At 42.1% G+C, this 18460-nt stretch overlaps 1 protein-coding gene across 1 annotated transcript in view; it reads left to right on the top strand.

Moving 5' to 3' along the window:
• Window positions 1-18460, top strand: part of znf385d (zinc finger protein 385D) — a gene marked incomplete at its 5' end in the record, with an annotated part of 127914 nt that overhangs the window by 94809 nt on the left and 14645 nt on the right. Inside the window, one exon of the mRNA XM_083894509.1 lies at window positions 15928-16266. Coding sequence (XP_083750635.1) covers window positions 15928-16266 — 339 coding nt within the window. The remainder of the gene's footprint in view (window positions 1-15927; window positions 16267-18460) is intronic.

Below are 18460 nucleotides of genomic sequence, written 5' to 3'. Positions count from 1 at the left end.
AATACACATAAACACGTTACTGTGACTGAAATTGAAGTAATCAAATTTCTCAAAGTCAGACTATCACACAATGAGGTTGAGGGTTGAATTATTAATTATTAATTATTCATTTTTCTTCTGTGTTTTTCTGTGAATGCTAACTCGCTAACTTCTGGTTTTTATGTGTGTGTTACTGCGACGGTTACACACCTATGAAAGCTCCGAAAGCCCTGGAGAATACAAAATGCTAACCCTTACCACGGATTTCCACTGGACGCGTTACAGCAGCGGTGCCTTGGGAACCAGTGGTATTCACGGAAGATCGCGCGATAATCTTGAACGGATGTGTGTATAAAGGAAACAACAACACAGCTTCTTTTCATTCTCCGACGTGGAAGAACTGTTGATCTGGTGTCATAAATGATTTTATGTTTCTCCACTTCAACAATCAGTCTCTCGTCGTACATTATGACTCTCCGAGACGCTCTGATTAATTGACTGTTGACCTGGCAGCACTGATCACAACGTAATGTTGATGTGAAGTTGTGACAGGCTATATGACCTGCGTATTGTGTCTAAAGGGGGGTGGAAATGTTTTACTTTGAGTCTGTGTCGCACTTCCTGTCTGGTGCGATCTGCTCTTTTGTAATTTACGCGGTTACATAGCCAAGTCCCCTACTTGGACATACGCCTTTCCGGCTTATGCTCATCAGGATGAAGTTATCAAGCAATGTTGGCAATTGTACAGTATGTTTCTGCAAACTGCAGATTTACATGAGCTCATGTGTCTGAGCCAACATGTTTGACATTTAGCTGATGTCTCGTTATGTTGCACAACATCTCCAGCTTCTCCTCCGCCTGCTTGCCTCAATCCTCAAATATATGTCACTTTAGAAATGGTGATTTGACTCGTTTGCTAAACATAACATTCAAACAGTCATATTTTTCTGTACAGAAAGGAACTTTTTTTCATTTGCAGAAAAAGGCGTATCACAGCAAAAGTTTTATTCCCACAGCGAGCGAGCTGCAGACTCACAGAGAAGCAGTTTAAAAAAAGGCGAACATGAGAATATATTATTATTATTCACTCTTTCTTCTTCTATTTTGTTACCCCCTCCGTGCAGCCATGCTCAGCAGTTGGTGGAATTACGCTGTGACTTAATGAGTAAATGAACTCTCAGCAGTACATTAGTTTGACTCAGTGGTTCCAAATGAAAAATAATAAAGGAAACAAACTTATAAATGTGAAATAGTCAGCAAAATACAAGTTGGATTATTATAATATGGTATTTATGTGGATAAAATATTTATTGGACATTATGCTACCCACTCTCTCACACAGCAGCGCACACAGGAAGAGAAGATGTTGTCCTCTCATGTTGTTTTTATGGTACTTTATGGTATGTTACGTGGTAAATGAATTGGAGCTGCGTGGTGAAGGAAACAGCAGCAGATGAGATTGGGACATCATGGCAAGTTAGTGAGTATTGTGACGTCATATGGTAAAATGTTGAATCAATTTCTCATGGCCGTGTCTTGGCATTTTTAACCATAGTGATGCTGTTAGAAGCTTCCTTGCTTTGCTCGCGATGTGCTTCCTCTGCCTTGCTTGCTCAGTCCAGTTTGTGCAGCATGGAAATGTTGCCACGGACACATAAAACAACAAAAACTGCTGTACTGACAACCACAGATAGACCTTCTTCAGATAGTACAGATAGTTCTTCATCGCCAAACGTGACATCATCAGTGGGCGTGTCATATACTTGGTTGTGAATACAAGTGGAATGGAGAGGAAGTACGGAGATTGTTACCGGTGTTGTGTTTACTACCGATTGGGTAACGCAGAGTAACGTCCTCCCACTTTGGTCCCTCTTTAACTGAGTTTCTGAGGCTCCAGGCACCAGAACCAGAACTAGAACCAGAACCTTGTCTGTCTGAAAGCACTAAGAGGGAGACATGTGGAGCTGCTTGGCTTAATAACCTCATTAGGCTATAACTTGAGTCTCACAGACATTTGTTTTATATGTAAACGTTACAAACTCCAGATTTAAGGATTATGGTGAACAAAGGTTATGGGGCTTTCCATCAGTGATAGTACCTGGTGCTTTCTTGAGCGGATACTAAAAGTGGATGTCAACAGAGAGTGTCGTCACTGGAAGAGTCACAAGCACGACAGTAAACAACGTCTTGGCATTTTCGCGCAGTCATGCTTTGGCGACCACACCCACTTTGAGAAGGTCCTATGAAGCAATGGAGTTGTGTCGAGCCAAGTCGTGCTAGCACTGTATCACGGAATGGCGCCATTACTGTGTTAGAGGCGGAAATTGAAAACTAACTGCGGAACTTTGCTCAGCCAACGTGATGAATGAATTCCAGAGTCCTTCAGATTCCATAAATCCATCTGCTCAGACTGGTTTAAGCTGATGTGCAAAGAATAAATGCAACATGTAGGACAAAAGGCTCGGGGAGCGTGTAATCGCAGGCGTGGACTTCATGAAAAGCGCACATAGCATCAGTATTCCCGGAAAACCTGTGTGCGTTTCAGAGACGGATGAACAGCTGGACACAGCGCGATGGTATGGATTAGCAGGGATGACTCAGCGCCTGCCTGTCAACCTCAAGTGTGTGTTTGTGTGAGTTCTTACACCAGAGTGTGGAGGCAGAACGGGGGGGAGAGAGGGGGGGTGCGAAATGCCCACAGCGCGGCCCGCCATCTCTCAGTTCCGGTCCAGTGCCTGAGGAAATGTACCCTGATATTAGCTATTAAAGAGCAGATTGTCGGGGGAGCCATGCCAGCACTGACAGCAGCTGTACAATGGAGAAGGTGGCAGGGAGGCAGGAAACCGGCTCAGGCATTTTTTAATCCACATTCTCTTTCCTCTGGTCCTTAACTGACGCCTTCCTGGAAAAAAAACCCAGTGTGGACTCCTTCAGACGAATACCACATCCCTACAGGTCAAAAACATCCATTTAAAGCCAGGTTAAACAGTTTTTTTGACCAATTGGAACATCTTAGATCACTGTTCACTCCAGGGTCAAATGACGTACTCTGGGTTTTTTATCAGCTTTCTTTGACTCCAATTGGTATTAATGGGAACATTAGATCCCATTGAATGGCCCTAATTTCCTTTTTTTATCGGCTTCATTTTCCGCTGTGACGCCAATTACGCCGCCATGTCTGGCACGACATCCATCTTCTGGCCGCTAACAATGAATGTTTGGGTTGAACCATTATGTTATCAGTCAGATCAAGTGCAAGATTGATTATAAGACAGATCTTAAGCCGTGTTTCCACTCAGTGGACGCTGTGAACGTCTCTATAAGCTAGTGGATCGTGCTGTGGTTTGTGTGATGTTAATCACCTTGTTGCCCGAAGAAAGACGCCGCCACAGGCGTATGATATCTGGCAACAATACAACAGTTTATACTGTACGTTGTCTCATTCTTACTTCTGGGTCAAAGATCTGGGAGGGAATCTTGGTACATGTAAAGGCAGCAGATCCAGTATCTGTGTCATTCTTGAAGCACTCTTGGAAAGTAGTCCTAGGCATGTGCAAACTGTGAATTTCATTGTCTGGAAAAAAATGTTGAAAGTCTACAAAATTGAACAAGCAGAATTGTGGTTTCTTCTCTCTAGAAAGGAACAAACGCGTTCAAAGTAAGAGTCCCAATTTTCACATAAGCATTAACTTAAACTGGAAAAATAAACTACAAACTGTGGAAAAATAAAGCTAAAAAAGTTCATACAAAAATAAACAATATAAATCTTATCTTGGCTGCAGAAAGCCAAGTCTGCCTCCCATCCGACTCCAGTCGGTCAGACTCATGTCTGACTACAGTCTGACTACAGTACAACTCCAGGCCGATTCTAGTCCGACTCCAGTACAATTCCAGTCTGACTACAGTACAACTCCAATACGACTACAGTCCGACTCCAGTGCAACATCAGTCCAACTCTAGTCTGAGTCCAGTCTGAGTCCAGTCCGACTCCAGTATGACTCCAGTCCGACACTAGTCCGACTCTAGTACGACTCCAGTCCGACTAAGCATCTACATGCAGGAGTAATCAGACTATGAATCACATTATCCAGGTACGTTTGTCCGACTAAGCTAGATTTTATTCGGGCTAATATGTTAACATGACATACAAAACCGAATTACTGTTTTAGTGTCTTAGTCAGACTAAAAATAAATAATAATGCCTTCCCAAACGTAATTCATTGGGTGGTTTTGACTTGTGAGAGTCTGGATTACAAATGTGTGTGTGTGTGTGTGAGGCCTCCACACACTGACATCAGTGAAGTGAAGGCAGCAAACCTGATGAGTGTGTGATTGGTTTGGCTCCACACCTGCACACGGGGGCCACAAATGTTCTCATTTTTTTGGATCGGGGATGAAAACTTCCTAACAGAAATTAGGTGCGGATCATTTACTTTCAGATGAAAATTGGAAAGCGATAAATCAGTGGGAGTTTGGATCAATGGCGACTGCTGCGCTTAAACGTCTGAGATAATGTTTTTCTATGGCGTCATTATAGTGCCATATTCCGCGAGCATAAAAACATAATCAGCGAGCAGAAAGACCACTCTCCGCGCGCTCGCGAACACTCTCCGCACGCTCGCGAACTCTCTCCGCGCGCTCGCGATCTCTCTCCGCACGCTCGCGGTCACTCTCTACGCTCTCGCTGTTTCTCTCTATAACTTCTGCTCGCTCGACTTTGCTGACTTTTGGCACTGGGGGGCGGGTATTGAATAGACGCCCCGTAACACCCCTCCTTTCTGATTGGTCACTTAAACGCCTGGGTCAGAGCCAATCCGAGGCAGAGTAGGGCGGGTCATCATTGCAGTTGGTGGCAGAAGAATGTGATTTAGAACGGCGGACGGAGATGTCAGAGAAAAAAGTGAAAGAATGAGTAGTATAAATAAAATTGACTTTTTCAAAACTACTCATTCTTTCACTTAATTAAAATGAAAAAGAAAAGGACATTTTAATAAAAATGAAAAAGACAAGGAGATTTTAATAAAATAGGTTGATTGATTGATTTATTATTCTTAACATGAAATGCAAATGCATTTCAGTTTAAATGTTAGACACGTTTTGCTTCCATAGAAACTGTTGGAGCTATTTATTTATTGTTATTATTTAGTGCTGTTTAGTTTAGTATTTTTGTTTACTGAGTAGTTAGTTTTGGTTATTCTGTGCAACAGTGGCCTTTTGATTCACATAATTTGAAGTTTGATTTGAAATCATTATTTGTTTGACAAACGGCCACTACAGAAACTATGGGAACTATGAAAGTCTAGTCTGTTTTGATAACCCATGTGCTTTGATTTCAAGGAGCCTCCATCCTCCCTTGAAGCAAGTTCTTAATTTAAATATCTGTCTGTTCCTCTACTTACTTATTTTTTCTCCGTTCTAAATCACATTCTTCTGCCACCAACTGCAATGATGACCCGCCCTACTCTGCCTCGGATTGGCTCTGACCCAGGCGTTTAAGTGACCAATCAGAAAGGAGGGGTGTTACGGGGCGTCTATTCAATACCCGCCCCCCAGTGCCAAAAGTCAGCAAAGTCGAGCGAGCAGAAGTTACAGAGAGAAACAGCGAGAGCGTAGAGAGTGACCGCGAGCGTGCGGAGAGAGATCGCGAGCGCGCGGAGAGAGATCGCGAGCGCGCGGAGAGAGTTCGCGAGCGCGCGGAGAGTGTTCGCGAGCGCGCGGAGAGTGGTCTTTCTGCTCGCTGATTATGTTTTTATGCTCGCGGAATATGGCACTATAATGACGCCATATTTTTCTCCCTTCAACACAAAGAGCGACGAGAGTGCAAGTGTCGATACATGCTTATTTCTGAATGCACCTTATCAGGCCTTTAGTCGAAGCATCCTCAGCCGTGACTCTTTTCTCATTTGATCACAGTGACAGGAAGGGAGGGGGGTACGAGTTTGAACATCAAATGAAATTTGACAGAGCTCAAGAGCGTTGAGGGATTTCTGTCCTTTAAGTTGTGACAGCGCATAATTAAAGCCCAATCATTTTAATTAAAGCCTGTGATCCAGCTTCATTGAGAGAGAGGTAATCAGATCTGCGGGGGGAAAACCTTGTGATCGGCGTCTCAGAGGGAGAGTGGGGAGAGAGGAGCCTCTCTTCTCCTCTTCGGCCTTTCCCTTCCTTCTTTTACGTCTTTGTTGTCGCCCACGACTCCCACGTCTCAATTTCTCTCGCTTTAATTGTGCGCCGCACGTTCAACGTTATCTCCTTCCTCTCACCTTCTCACATCCTTTCGGCCACTTCAGCTCTACCTTCATCTATGTCTTTATTATGCTTAAAGGGACAGTTTGGGTTTTGTTTGAAGTGCAGTTGTACGAAGGATTGACAAATAATTAACAGTGGCGCCGCTAAACCAGCCTGAGCCCTTGACATTTTTGTCCTTTGTGGCAGTAAAGACATGGCTGAAGACTACGGCCACGTCCCATTTCTCCCCCTAAAAATTTCCACTTGGTTTAGAGTGCCCTCAACCGTAAATTCCCCTCATTGAGGGAAGTGGCTCCCTTATGGAATTGGGACACCACTATATGCACATTAGCGTAGTGAACATAGCGAATGTGCTAGCCTACGTCACTTGTTGACAATTCCACCGCTGGAGCGTGCTACTATTTTCATTCAGGAAAAATGCCAGCAGATCCAGCTGTTGTGTAGCCTGTGTTTGTTTTTCTTCGTAAATGCACAAATGTGATTGAAATCTGACAAGTCCAGGGTATTTGTGTTCAAGTGAACGCCGGTACACACATCCAAAACACTGCCAAAACTACCCAGATGTAGCAGAGCTAGCTAGCGACTATTGCCGAGTTCTTTGAGAGAGTCCGCCTGTCGTGTAGCGCTACATGGCGGGCATAGTCTCTCGAAGCACTGTGCAAATAGCCGCTAGCTAGCTAGCTAGCAGTTATTTTCTGACATTAGTGTTCGAAGCTCAACGGTCCTGTGGATGTGTATCAAAACAACATATTCCAACACACTTAGACATTGTAACGTGCTTATTTGCAAAAATATATCACAATGAAATTGTTCCTCGGCAGATGTGGCCGCCATCTTTGTTGAAAAAAATCAGCCGGCCCGCTGAATTAGCAAAGCATCATGGGTAATTCCATCTTCCACTTCGTTTCAAGCCCGCTTCAGAGCTCACTCCATTTTGGGGGTTGATTATAAGAGCAAAATCGCACTCCCCCTTGCTCCCCCCGACACGAAAACGCGCAAAATTTAGGGTTAGGGGAGGTACTGGTCTACAACATCTTAAGGATGTTTTCTATCCTTTTCCTCACAGTTAAACCACTTTTTCCAGCGGGAAACCTGACCTGTTCGTTGACCTCTCACGCTCCTGCACCGAAAGTCCATAGAGAAAACTGTCAAGGCACATGGGAGTCGCTGATCCACTGCAGCCTCCTTCACTCTCTTCAAATGTGTTTTCTTGTGACTTTGGCGTCTTTTGTCAGGATTAACCTCAGCGACACAAGCTCGCCAAACATCGCAGCCCTGCAGCCCCTGAGTCTCTGTGAGCTTAAAAACACTGATTTTCTCTATGGGGTTTGGTGCACGAGAGTAAGCTATGGGCTGAAATATGTGCTACCAGAAACTGAATTTGAATCATTTATATTTGAATTTGAATTGCTAAACTTGAATAATTGCATTAAAAAACTGAATTTGAATCACATAATTTGAATTTCTATTGTGTAATTTGAATTATTACATTGAAAAACTGAATCTGAAAGTCGCTGCCAAACTATAAATACATCACATCTTAATACACAAACCACATTTTTGAATTCCAAATCACTAATTTCTCGCCTCAAATGATCTTAAAACCGCGTTCTGGTACACAGAAAAATATTTATTCCGGGTTTGTTTTCTCTGCTGCTGTGTTCTGGCGACAAACCAAAGTGATTATCCTGTATCTGCGCTCGATTGTTCTTCCTTCATCCTTGAACTACCCGGATGTCTGTCACAGTAATTTGAATCTGAATTTTGAGAACTGTATTTGAATTGTGAGAACTGAATGTGAAAGATATGGAGTGTTGAATTTGAAAATTTCAATTTCAAATTATACTATTCAGATTCAGTTTTTCAATGCAATACTTCAAATTAAACAATACAAATTCAAATATAGATGATTCAAATGCAGTTTCTGGTGGCACATATTTCAGCTCATAGTAAGCACTTTAATATCCAGCCAGAAAAAGGGGCTAACAAGGTTTTTGAAGGCTCGGGTTTCTCTTAAGTTTGTTAGCTTGTTTCCTCGCCGGCAGTCCTGTTTTCCCGTGGACATTCCCGTCACTATGGAAACGCATGTATGCGTCAGTATTTCAAAAACGAAATCTCCCTCCAGAGTTTGCTTACTTTTCCATTTTCACTTTCATTAAACCTTTGCGGCTTCCATATCACACCCTGTTCTCATTTATAATCCTCTCCTCTCTTTAACCTGGCCTCACTCCCTCTCTCTCTCTCTCTCCCTCTGTCTCCCTGCTGTACTGTAGGGCCTCGCTCGCCCATACCAACTTTAGATTGATCACAGTCATTACCTCCATTAATGAGAGAGGATTGAGTTCTTAACTGGGCCTTGCAGAGTCAGTTAGGTCACACTGAGTGGGGATATGGATTACTGGAGGCTTCCCAGAATGCACGGTTTCCCGGAGCAGCCAAAGTACACTTTAATCACCTGCCCTTCCAACGGCAAATGGCTCCTAAATGACACCGTGGTGAATGGGTTTTTCACGCCAGCACAAGGGCAAACACACGCATGACTTCACCTGGAATGTTCTCACCGAGCAGAGAACACTTCCCTGTTCTTTGTGATTATTACACATTTTACCTCACTTTTTACACCAAAAACATGATTAAAACAGGGAGCGGCTCCAACGACTACATTATTAGTTTTGGGTCTTTTTTCTTTTCCATTTAAAGCTGCTGTGTAGGAAGGGTCACTTGCAAAATACTTATTTATTGAGTTTTAGCCTCAGATTATAAAACTACAGAGGCATTCTCTCCATCACTGGTACACTCTTATGTTAGCACGTGTTTAATTATGTTTATTGTCCATTCTTAGACTAAACTGTATTTAAAAATATTTAATAAGTGCCTGTGTGTAAAATTGTGAAATTGCGTCTTTCTGTGATACCTTGTGAAGTTTTACGTAGTCCGTAAATGTACATAGTTTTACATAGTGTGTATGTGTACATAATGTGTATAGTTTTGCGTAGTCCGTGAGTGTGCGTAGTGTATGTAGTTTTACGTCGTCCGTAAGTGTATGCAGTGTATTTAGTTTTACGTAACGCGTAAGTGTATGTAGTTTTACGTAGTAAGTGTACATAGTGTATGTAGTTTTATGTAGTCCATGAATGTACGTAGTTTTACGTAGTGCGTAAGTGAACGTAGTTTTAAGTAGTGCGTAAGTGTACGTAGTGAGTAAGTGTACATAGTGTATGTAGTTTTATGTAGTCCATGAATGTACGTAGTTTTATGTAGTACGTAAGTGAACGTAGTTTTAAGTAGTGCGTAAGTGTACGTAGTTTTACGTAGTGCGTAAGTGTACGTAGTTTTACGTAATGCATAAGCATACATACTTTCACGTAGTCTGTAAGTGTAAGTAGTGTATGTAGTTTTACGTAGTCCATAAATGTACGTAGTACGTAAAAAGTTGCAATAAAGAAATCTTGTGAAGGGATTTAGAATTTCCCCTATGTTTTTTTGTATGTTTTTATGAACATTTGAGACAGCTAAACTCCACTTTATTTTTCAATGAAACACTGAAGATTCGCAAAACCTTACAACTCTGTAACACGTACACACATCACCTCCAGGTATTGTTGACTGTTTTAAGCCACAGCAAATATTTTCTACGATAAAGACTTGCCGTCATGCAGCAGAAAAAGAATGTCATGCTCAGTATGAGATTTGTTGGACTCGGTGTGTTTCCTCTTTTGAAAAACTAACTATTGTTTTCCTCGAACCACTTTGTGCTAAAGTTGCTCCAAACAAATCAGGCAGCAGACTCCGGCAGTGAATTCACAAGGATGAAATTGATATTGATCTTCACACTCCAGGTAGCAGAGCAAACAAGCAGCTTTGCCAAAAATCTTTGAGCATTTGTTGACAGAAGCTCCTGCCAAGGTTCCTCGACATGAATACGCCGATTGTCTGAGTGATGAGCGCTGTTTACTCTCCGCTGTCGCTGTTGCAAACTGTGTACGATGGCTGTTATGGAAATTCTGTTGTAATATCTGCCCCCAAATACAATGGGTCAACTCTGAGTTGGGTTGGTCTTTGCCAGAGAGAAAATCTCTGGAGAGGTGACTGATGCAGATTGTGTTTCCCGGCTCTTAATGACGTTGAAAGAAATCAGGCCCAATCTGCGAGGTGCACCTGTAAAAACAACCATGGGGAAAGATTCAGTCGTAAAAACCTACCGAACCAAAACAAGGCAACATCTGATTACCGATTAAAGATTATTCTGATGGTACATTTAGTTTAGCCGGGAGCAACTTTAGCCAAAAAAGCACAGGAAGGATGCTGGCCGGAGTTAACGCCGAACCTTTCATTGCATTTTTGTGGAGCGGCACACTCGCTCTGCCCTTGAAAAGCTGCCCATAGAAGCAGGTGTGACAGCCGGCTGTGATTTCAGGTTGTTGTGATGCCTGGCACACAGGACTGGACTGGGAGACGCTGCAAGTAGTTATTTGCACGGGGGCAAACGAGGCTGCCGCCTCTCAGCCCGTGGCGTGAACATTATTCATTGCGGCGCGACAAGGTCAGCCACATCGTAAACACTTCGCAGATTAATTATTGTTCTTCTGGTAATGGCCTGGGCTTGATGGGACATGCTAATGTAACACAAGACTTAGGCCACTGATAGCTTCTTCTTCTTCTCCCCCCTCTAAGTCTAATGGCTGATATTTGTCATAGTACTTCCATTAATTGTTTGTAGAATAAAAATGATGCTAGAAAATATCCAGTTTGAAACATGAACACTTGACAATTTTGCTGCAACGATCCATCACTGATTGTTTGTCAATTGATGTCAAAAGTGACCGTCAACAGTTTTGATTGAATGATTTGATCAGATCGGTCGATTTAAACATTTTCTGACATGTCGTGGACCAAACGAGTTGTTGATTTATCGCAAAAAACAACAACAGATGCTGGGATTTTTCCAACCACTGTGATATTTGTTTTATCATTATCATCACATCTATTTATTAACACCATATTACCAATCAAGATTGATTAAAAAAACAAAAAAACATTCAGATTGACCCTGTTTTACTCCAAGTTTCTCTAAAAGCACTTGAACCTGAACTCCACTTGAGCAGGGTTGCCAGGTCTCGCAAGAAAAAACAAGCAACGGGGCCAATGAAAACAAGCCCAAACAAGTGACTTCTCTCTCAAAGTAAAGCCCAAAGACCAGATTATTTAACATTTACTTAACATTATAAAACAGATGGGAATATTCATTTTATACTGTTTTACCAAGGACAGTTAACCACTGATAATTAAACATAAAAATAATCCTGAATCCACAAATGTATTTGTTTGTTTGTCAAGTTTATTCAATATAAAACATATATTTTTAAAGAAAGTAACAATCCAGAGAATGACCGTATGTCAGTGCACTCCATACACTAATTCATACATTTTTATTATTTTGGTCTTATTTATTTTTATTTGATCTGTTTTTATTGTGGTTTTTGTGTTCCGCCGTTACTTTTATCCACGTTTTTATGTCTTTTAATTTATTTTACTTGTTTTAGATGAATCTCATTGCCTCGCTTGAGCTCCTATGCCTTTTATTTATTGTCCCTTTCTTATCTATTATTCTGTTCGGCACTTTTTGGTCCACTCTGGTTGTGTGTTTTAAAGTGCTTTACAAATAAAAAATGGATTGGATTGGACACGGATTGGGTGCTTGACAACTCATGGAGCTACAATTTAGCAACAAGCCTCAAAAACCCAACTACCAATGTTTGTAAGCGACTTTACAGAGAAACAAGTCCAAACATGCAACTACACTTTACACTCTTAGAAATAAAAGTGCTAAGTAGAACCATATAAGGTGACTGACCGGAGCCCTTGGAGACCGGCGCTCTGTCCGTGCTCAATGTTCTACCGTTCAATTAAACGTGGAACTCTTCTATTGGACATTTGCTCCCGTCTTATCTCGCCCTGTGAGACGTAAGTCCTCTGGACAGTTAACTCTCTATCTGTCTCCATGAACGTCAGAGAGCGTATCTCCGGGGATGCAGGGCCCCCTCCCTCCATCAGGCGTTATCTCCACAACTTTGTGGATCAAACCCCAGTTGCTACGGTTACCGCTGATGATAAAGAAAGGGGTGGAGGGCCAGATAAGTAGTGACCTTGCTCAGTTTGAGTAAGAGATGACTGTACGAGAGGACAAATGGACATAAACAGGAAGGTTTTGTGGTCTGGGACGTGGATGAATGTAGTCAAAGTTTGCTGCAGTCTCTTTTTGTCCAAGAGTTAGAAAAGAAAAGACATTGGCCATCGTGATTTAAAGTGTGCGCAGCTGCGAGACGTGGAGTCATAGGGCGGTGTCTGTTTTGGCAGTTTTTTTGCTGATTCAGACCAAACTTTGACATATTCAACACAGCAGCTTTACAAAAAACAAACTTTCACTGCTTGTCTTCCTGTCATTTTTATTCCAAGTATTATTTTTTTATGAGCCAAATATTAATGGACTTGTTTGTGTTTGAGGGAGAGATTTGATACCGGCTGACACTGCCATTAACAGACATTATTTCCACTCTTGTACGCCGTCGCTGACATTTCAGCTAAATCCACGCTGTGAACGTCGCTGATGCACTTTTAATCTGAACAATCTCTCGGTCCAGACAAGTGTTATGGTTCTGTATAATGGCCGAGAGTCAGAGAGCAACAAACAACAAGCACAAGTCGGGATGCAAATGTATATAACTGCGTTATCATTTCTGACTGTAACACAGCAGTGGACTTTTTGGTACAATGTGAAAAGTTTAGTCAGTTTAGTTGGTGATGTCCCTGCACTCACTCGTTCCTACTGAGTGCAGGGTTCCTACACTTGGTTGACATCAAATTCAAGGACTTTCCAGAACCAATTCTCTCAAATTCAAGGGCAAAATGTCCGTTATTGCATCCACTTTTATTGATTTGCAGCATGCTCTGCATCTGGACAAGTGATTGTCCCTTTGTCAGTCTTTGGTGAGACAGAGATCTTGGAATTTTCATTTTACAGGCATCAAATCGTCGTTTGCGATCTCGCTTAACTTTACTCGCTCATTGTTCTGCATGTAATCTCACGTCAACGGTGGAGAGCGAGAGCGTTTGTTCTCCGTGTAGGCGTAGTCTACGTACATCAAGCAATGCAGGGCATGAAACAGTTGGTGGCGTCGTAACGAACAAGGGAGACATCGACCTAAATATCAGCTTCACTTCTGTCTTGCACAAAATTCAAGCACTTTCAATGACTCATGTCTATTTGGGGTGATTTTCAAAAACTTTTAAGGGCCTTGAATATTTTTATTTTTTTTTCAAATTCAAAAACTTTCAAGGATTTCAAGCACCCGTGGGAACTTGTGTAGCCTTTAGTTAGCGTCAAAACTATCTATTGCAACAACATGATGGTAAAAAATAATGGCCCAAAATCAGGTGATTCTGTACTAAAGGTAAAAGAGAAGATTAAACTACAAGAGACTGGTGAGACCTTCTATGATGTATGGTTTAGATACAGCGGCACTGTCTGAAAGACAGGAGGCGCTGGAGAGGGAGGTGTCAGAGCTGAAGATCCTGAGATTATCTTTGGGAGTGACCAGGATGGACACAGGATTAGAAATAAGCATGTAAGAGAGTGAAGATAGAGAATATGTTGGACGTAAGGATGAGGAAGAGAAGGTTCATGGAGGGCAATCGGTGTAACAGAAGACGACATAAAGGACAAGACAAGGTGAAGGCTGTGGTGACTCCTGAAGGGAGAAGAAGAAGAATTACGTAGATTAACAAAGTGCGGCAAAAATATATCGTCTGGCACATTTTTCCCTTGTTTGCTGTTTCAAAGTTTCTTTTAAATCCACTGAAAGTGCTGTCGATATCATAGCTGGACTCTGTGGAAACAGACCTCGTGCCTTGAACCCATCTCAAAGGCCTCCAGATTGAATCATCACAAACACCGTGTCTCCATAAGAACGCAATTTACATATTGTACATCTTCAGACTTCAGCTGGCGCCTCGGGACGATAAACCTGAGTCCTTCAGGGCCGTTTACATCCTCAGTTTGAATAAATTCCCCCCACGAGTCTTTTCCGTCTCCAGAATGTCTTCACGTCTTTCACCCACAGGTCAATGCAGAGACATTAAAGTTCTGCTCAAACCGCTGATGTGTTTTTACCTATGGCAGAAGAGTGACAATGCAACTTTCACGGCGCCAACTGCCAACGCCTACGCCGGGATAAATAAGGACCGTATATATATATATATATATATAATATAACGGCTCACAAAAATAGCATGACATAATTCACTATTGATTTGCTCTCCTGGCTGTCTGGTCTTCATTTTGTGACACTGGAGTAGGGAGAACTCACAGGCAACGCCATCGATCAGGTTGCACTGGTCGAGGCAAAATTTCATTTTGGCTCGACCATCTGTATTCCGCACAGCGACGTGCGATGTTGCTTTACGAATCAAATATATTGATCCCTCCGCTGCATCGCTCGCCTAAAAATATCAAGAGCACGGCAGCAGCTATTTGTGTAACATTGTAATGTGTGTGTCGACGTGTGTTAGGACCTTTTTTTTATTTATCGTAATTCTCTCTCTTCAATGATTATTGTTTGAATCGATGCAGAAAATTCCAATCTTCACCTGACAGATCCAACATCTTCACATGAAACCCTCCACATCTGGGGCAGCCCACAGCAAAACCAAAATTGGACTTGGCTTGTGACCAAAAGGGATGCCCTCAAGGGCTGGGGTACCCCTGAGCAAGGTACCCAATTATTAATTGGACAATGTAAATTGAACCCAGCCACATGGGGGATCCAGTGAAGTCCTTGCTCTGGGTCCCAAGTGACCCCTCAGGAGGAAAGAGCCAAAGGACAAAAAAAATGTCCTGTATCCTCTACACCACTATTTATCAAAATACCTCTTGGGGGGGGGGGGGGGGGGGCTTGGCTGAACAAAGATTTCACAGGGGGTACATTACTGGAAAAAAAGTTTGAGAAGCACTGCTCTACACCATTGCTTTCCAAACATTCTAAATGGATGACAGGCAAACACATTCACAGAAATTGTTTGGGGACCCCAAAAAACCCAAAACTTCCACGACTCATTGACTCGCTATCTAACAGCTAAGCTAACAACTGTACAGTTTCTTTGTGTCCTCAATTGTCATCATCAAACACAAGAATTGCGTTCACAGAGCCCTCTGCTGGACAACTTGGTAATTACTTCAAACTGTCTGATGTGCTTTGAGGCTGTATATTTATCTTGCGTTTTGAAATTGGTTGTGAGTTTGAATTATTGCCTTCCACTTTCATGTAGAGTTGTTATGAAGTAGTCAGTTTTCAGGTAAAACAGTAATATTTTGAACGAAAACATATATCATATACCATTGTTACATACAGTAATACAAAAGTATCTAAGTCGTATCCTTGCCAATGGAAAAGATGTAACACAAAGTACCACCAAGAAAGCACATCAACATTTTGTGGGCTGCTGCTGTAAAATAACCGGTATAAAATAATTTGGCAAAATACCTATTTTTCTTGTTTCACATGGTTTGTAGAAAAGTGAAATTGGAATGTATTTCTCAGGAGAACAGGCCACATTTTCACTTTACATTTTCTGCCACCTGTCGATAGAGTGTCGGTTGAAGCCAAGTCATTCAAAAAACAAATTATGTTTTCCTCTCCACAGATGTCGACGCCGGCCCAGCGCCCCTACCGCTTTCCCCGGTGCTCAGAGCGGCACAACTGCTGGCAACCCCTACTGTGCCAGCAGTGCCGGCACCCGCGGCCTCGCCGACATTCCTGAGCAGCACGACAGCGACAGCCCCAGAGTCTACTTCAGCCACCGGAGAGGAAGAGAAGCAATTAAAGCTCAATTCACCCTCAGAACCAGACCTGGAGCCTGAGGCCGAACCCGAGGCAGAGTCAGACACGGAAACAGAGGAGGAGAAAGCTCGGCGTCTTCTCTACTGCTCGCTCTGCAAAGTGGCCGTCAACTCGGCGTCGCAGCTGGAGGCTCACAACAGCGGTGAGAGGCACTTCGCTGACATTTGCTGCAGACAGAAATATTTCCGTAGACTGTTGTTTAACCTGCAGGGATTCACACGCCTGTGTGTGTGTGCGTTTTCTCATTAAACACAATAACACGTAATTATTATTTCACAAAAGATGAATCTCACACTTATTTTTACAAATATCCACCAAAATATCTGATTATTTTCATGAATCTAACAACTAATGTAGTGATAAACTAGGGTTGCAAGTCATTCTTTTGTTTTGGTGCTCAGCTTCAAGTCAGTTCAAGAAAGAATAAAACAGAAAAACTAGCACAATTTGGAGACAGGGTAGTTATGTAAAGAATTCTGGGAAAATTTGGAAAAAAGATTTTGTTATACATGTGTGAAAGTATGGCTACGTCCGGTTACTACTATTGTTTTAAACATTTGTGGTTGCTCATTGTAAGCCGTAAGACAAATGAAGAACATTTATGCCTTTGCTAAGCTAGCGTAATTTCACTGCTGCTTTAGCCTGTTAGCACAGCACTAGCTTTTACAGATTTAAGACTTTAAGATTTAATATTACAGTGTGCGCTAGTATTAACACAAGCATTTGACTTGTTTCACTAATTTATTATCTCACTGTCACTACTCAATCTGTACCAGAAACTATTTTTTTTGTTTGTTTGATTTGTTCTACTATTGCTAAATTGCGGCTACTTTCCATTTCTGCTATAGTTCTATGACAGTTGTGGCTGTCACCTGCCAAAAAACCCTGAACCCTAACCCCTAACATTGGTTTATTGTATAAGATTAACTCCTAAAATGAAATATGACTTTATTTTATTGAAAATTGTGCAACATTGTGTGACAGGAAGTAACCCTGTTCTAACAGGAAGTGGCTAATCTTTGCTAGTAGCCACGCTAACATGTTTTGAAAAAAATGCTCCATTTGTGAATAAAAAACTTCTTGTAGTGCACTTTATTTAATAACATATGAGGTAGCAGTAAGATTTTCGGCTAATCGTAGCAGCCCTAATTCAGCCATAATTTCCCTCAGAAACACTCGACAGCATCCGTATTGAAGTTGTTTGTGAGTCAGAGCCTTTTTTTGTTTGTGTGGAGAAGATTGTTATCTGCTTGAGTTTCCACATAATCAGCCTGCAGCAGTGTTGAAGTGTGTTTTTATCATCATAGTCGAGTTGTCTTTGTCTAAATAAATCACCGTCAGGGCGGAAAAACACACATTTGAATTTCTAGGTTTTTTTTTCATTATTTTTATGAAGCAAGCCTGCTTTCTTTGAAAAACAAAGATCACACATTGAATCAATGTTTCACACAGATGTTTTAAAGGTCCCCTTGTGCAAAATCAACTTTTTAATCTTTTAGTACTTATATTTGGGACTCAGTGGGCCATACCAGGCGATATGGGCGATAAAACACGCGATGTTTACACCTCCCGACCAAGTGACGACAGTGCGGACATTTCACCGTGAATGTTGACACCCCGCCAGGCAGAGTACTTCACAGCTTCACCGTAGCTCCTTTGTTGTTGATCGTGCGTGTAAATTCCTTTGCTGGAGGGACACCTTGAACGCACCAGTTACGTGCCTGCGGTTAGCGAGTGACATGTGTGGATCGGTGATATGAAGAGCACGCGTTTGAAAGCACTGCAGAAAGATGTAGATGTTGTCCTACATTTTTTCTCAACCAAAGGCTGCCTTTCTGTCGTGTTTCCACGTTCTCTCCTCGTGTTGTTGATCCACACACGTCACTTTCAGCCGTAGTAACACTGGTGCGTTCAGGGTCTTTTTCTAGCATAGGAATTTACATACACATCGCGCGGCGCAATAATCGTTTTGCTTCGATTTTAATGTTTTTATGATCGCGAGAAGCCAAAATCGTGGTCACTCTATGCATTACGGTGGACTATAAAAAAGTGGAAGAGAAGTTGGAACAGGGTTTATAACTTGAAACGCACTGGTTTAAATCATCATCCTGGGACAAGTCAAGGCCTGGAGTGCCCAGCCCCCGCCATCCGACTCCTACCTAAAAGATGCCGAGGTCAAATTCCTTATCACTAATTGATGTGTGCAAATAAAAACATATGTAACATCCCTATTTTTTACCGCTGTTTTGGGAGCATCCAATTTTATTTTGTTATTCAGTAGTTCTCTTGTGAAAAGCTGGGAAAAGTGTTTGGCAGATAAACCACCTGGTAACCCC

The sequence above is a fragment of the Microchirus variegatus genome (assembly GCF_963457635.1).
Source record: "Microchirus variegatus genome assembly, chromosome: 1".
NCBI classification, from domain to species: domain Eukaryota; kingdom Metazoa; phylum Chordata; class Actinopteri; order Pleuronectiformes; family Soleidae; genus Microchirus; species Microchirus variegatus.
The sequence above is the reverse complement of the archived record's forward strand: the minus strand, read 5'-3'. Positions and strand labels throughout refer to the sequence as shown.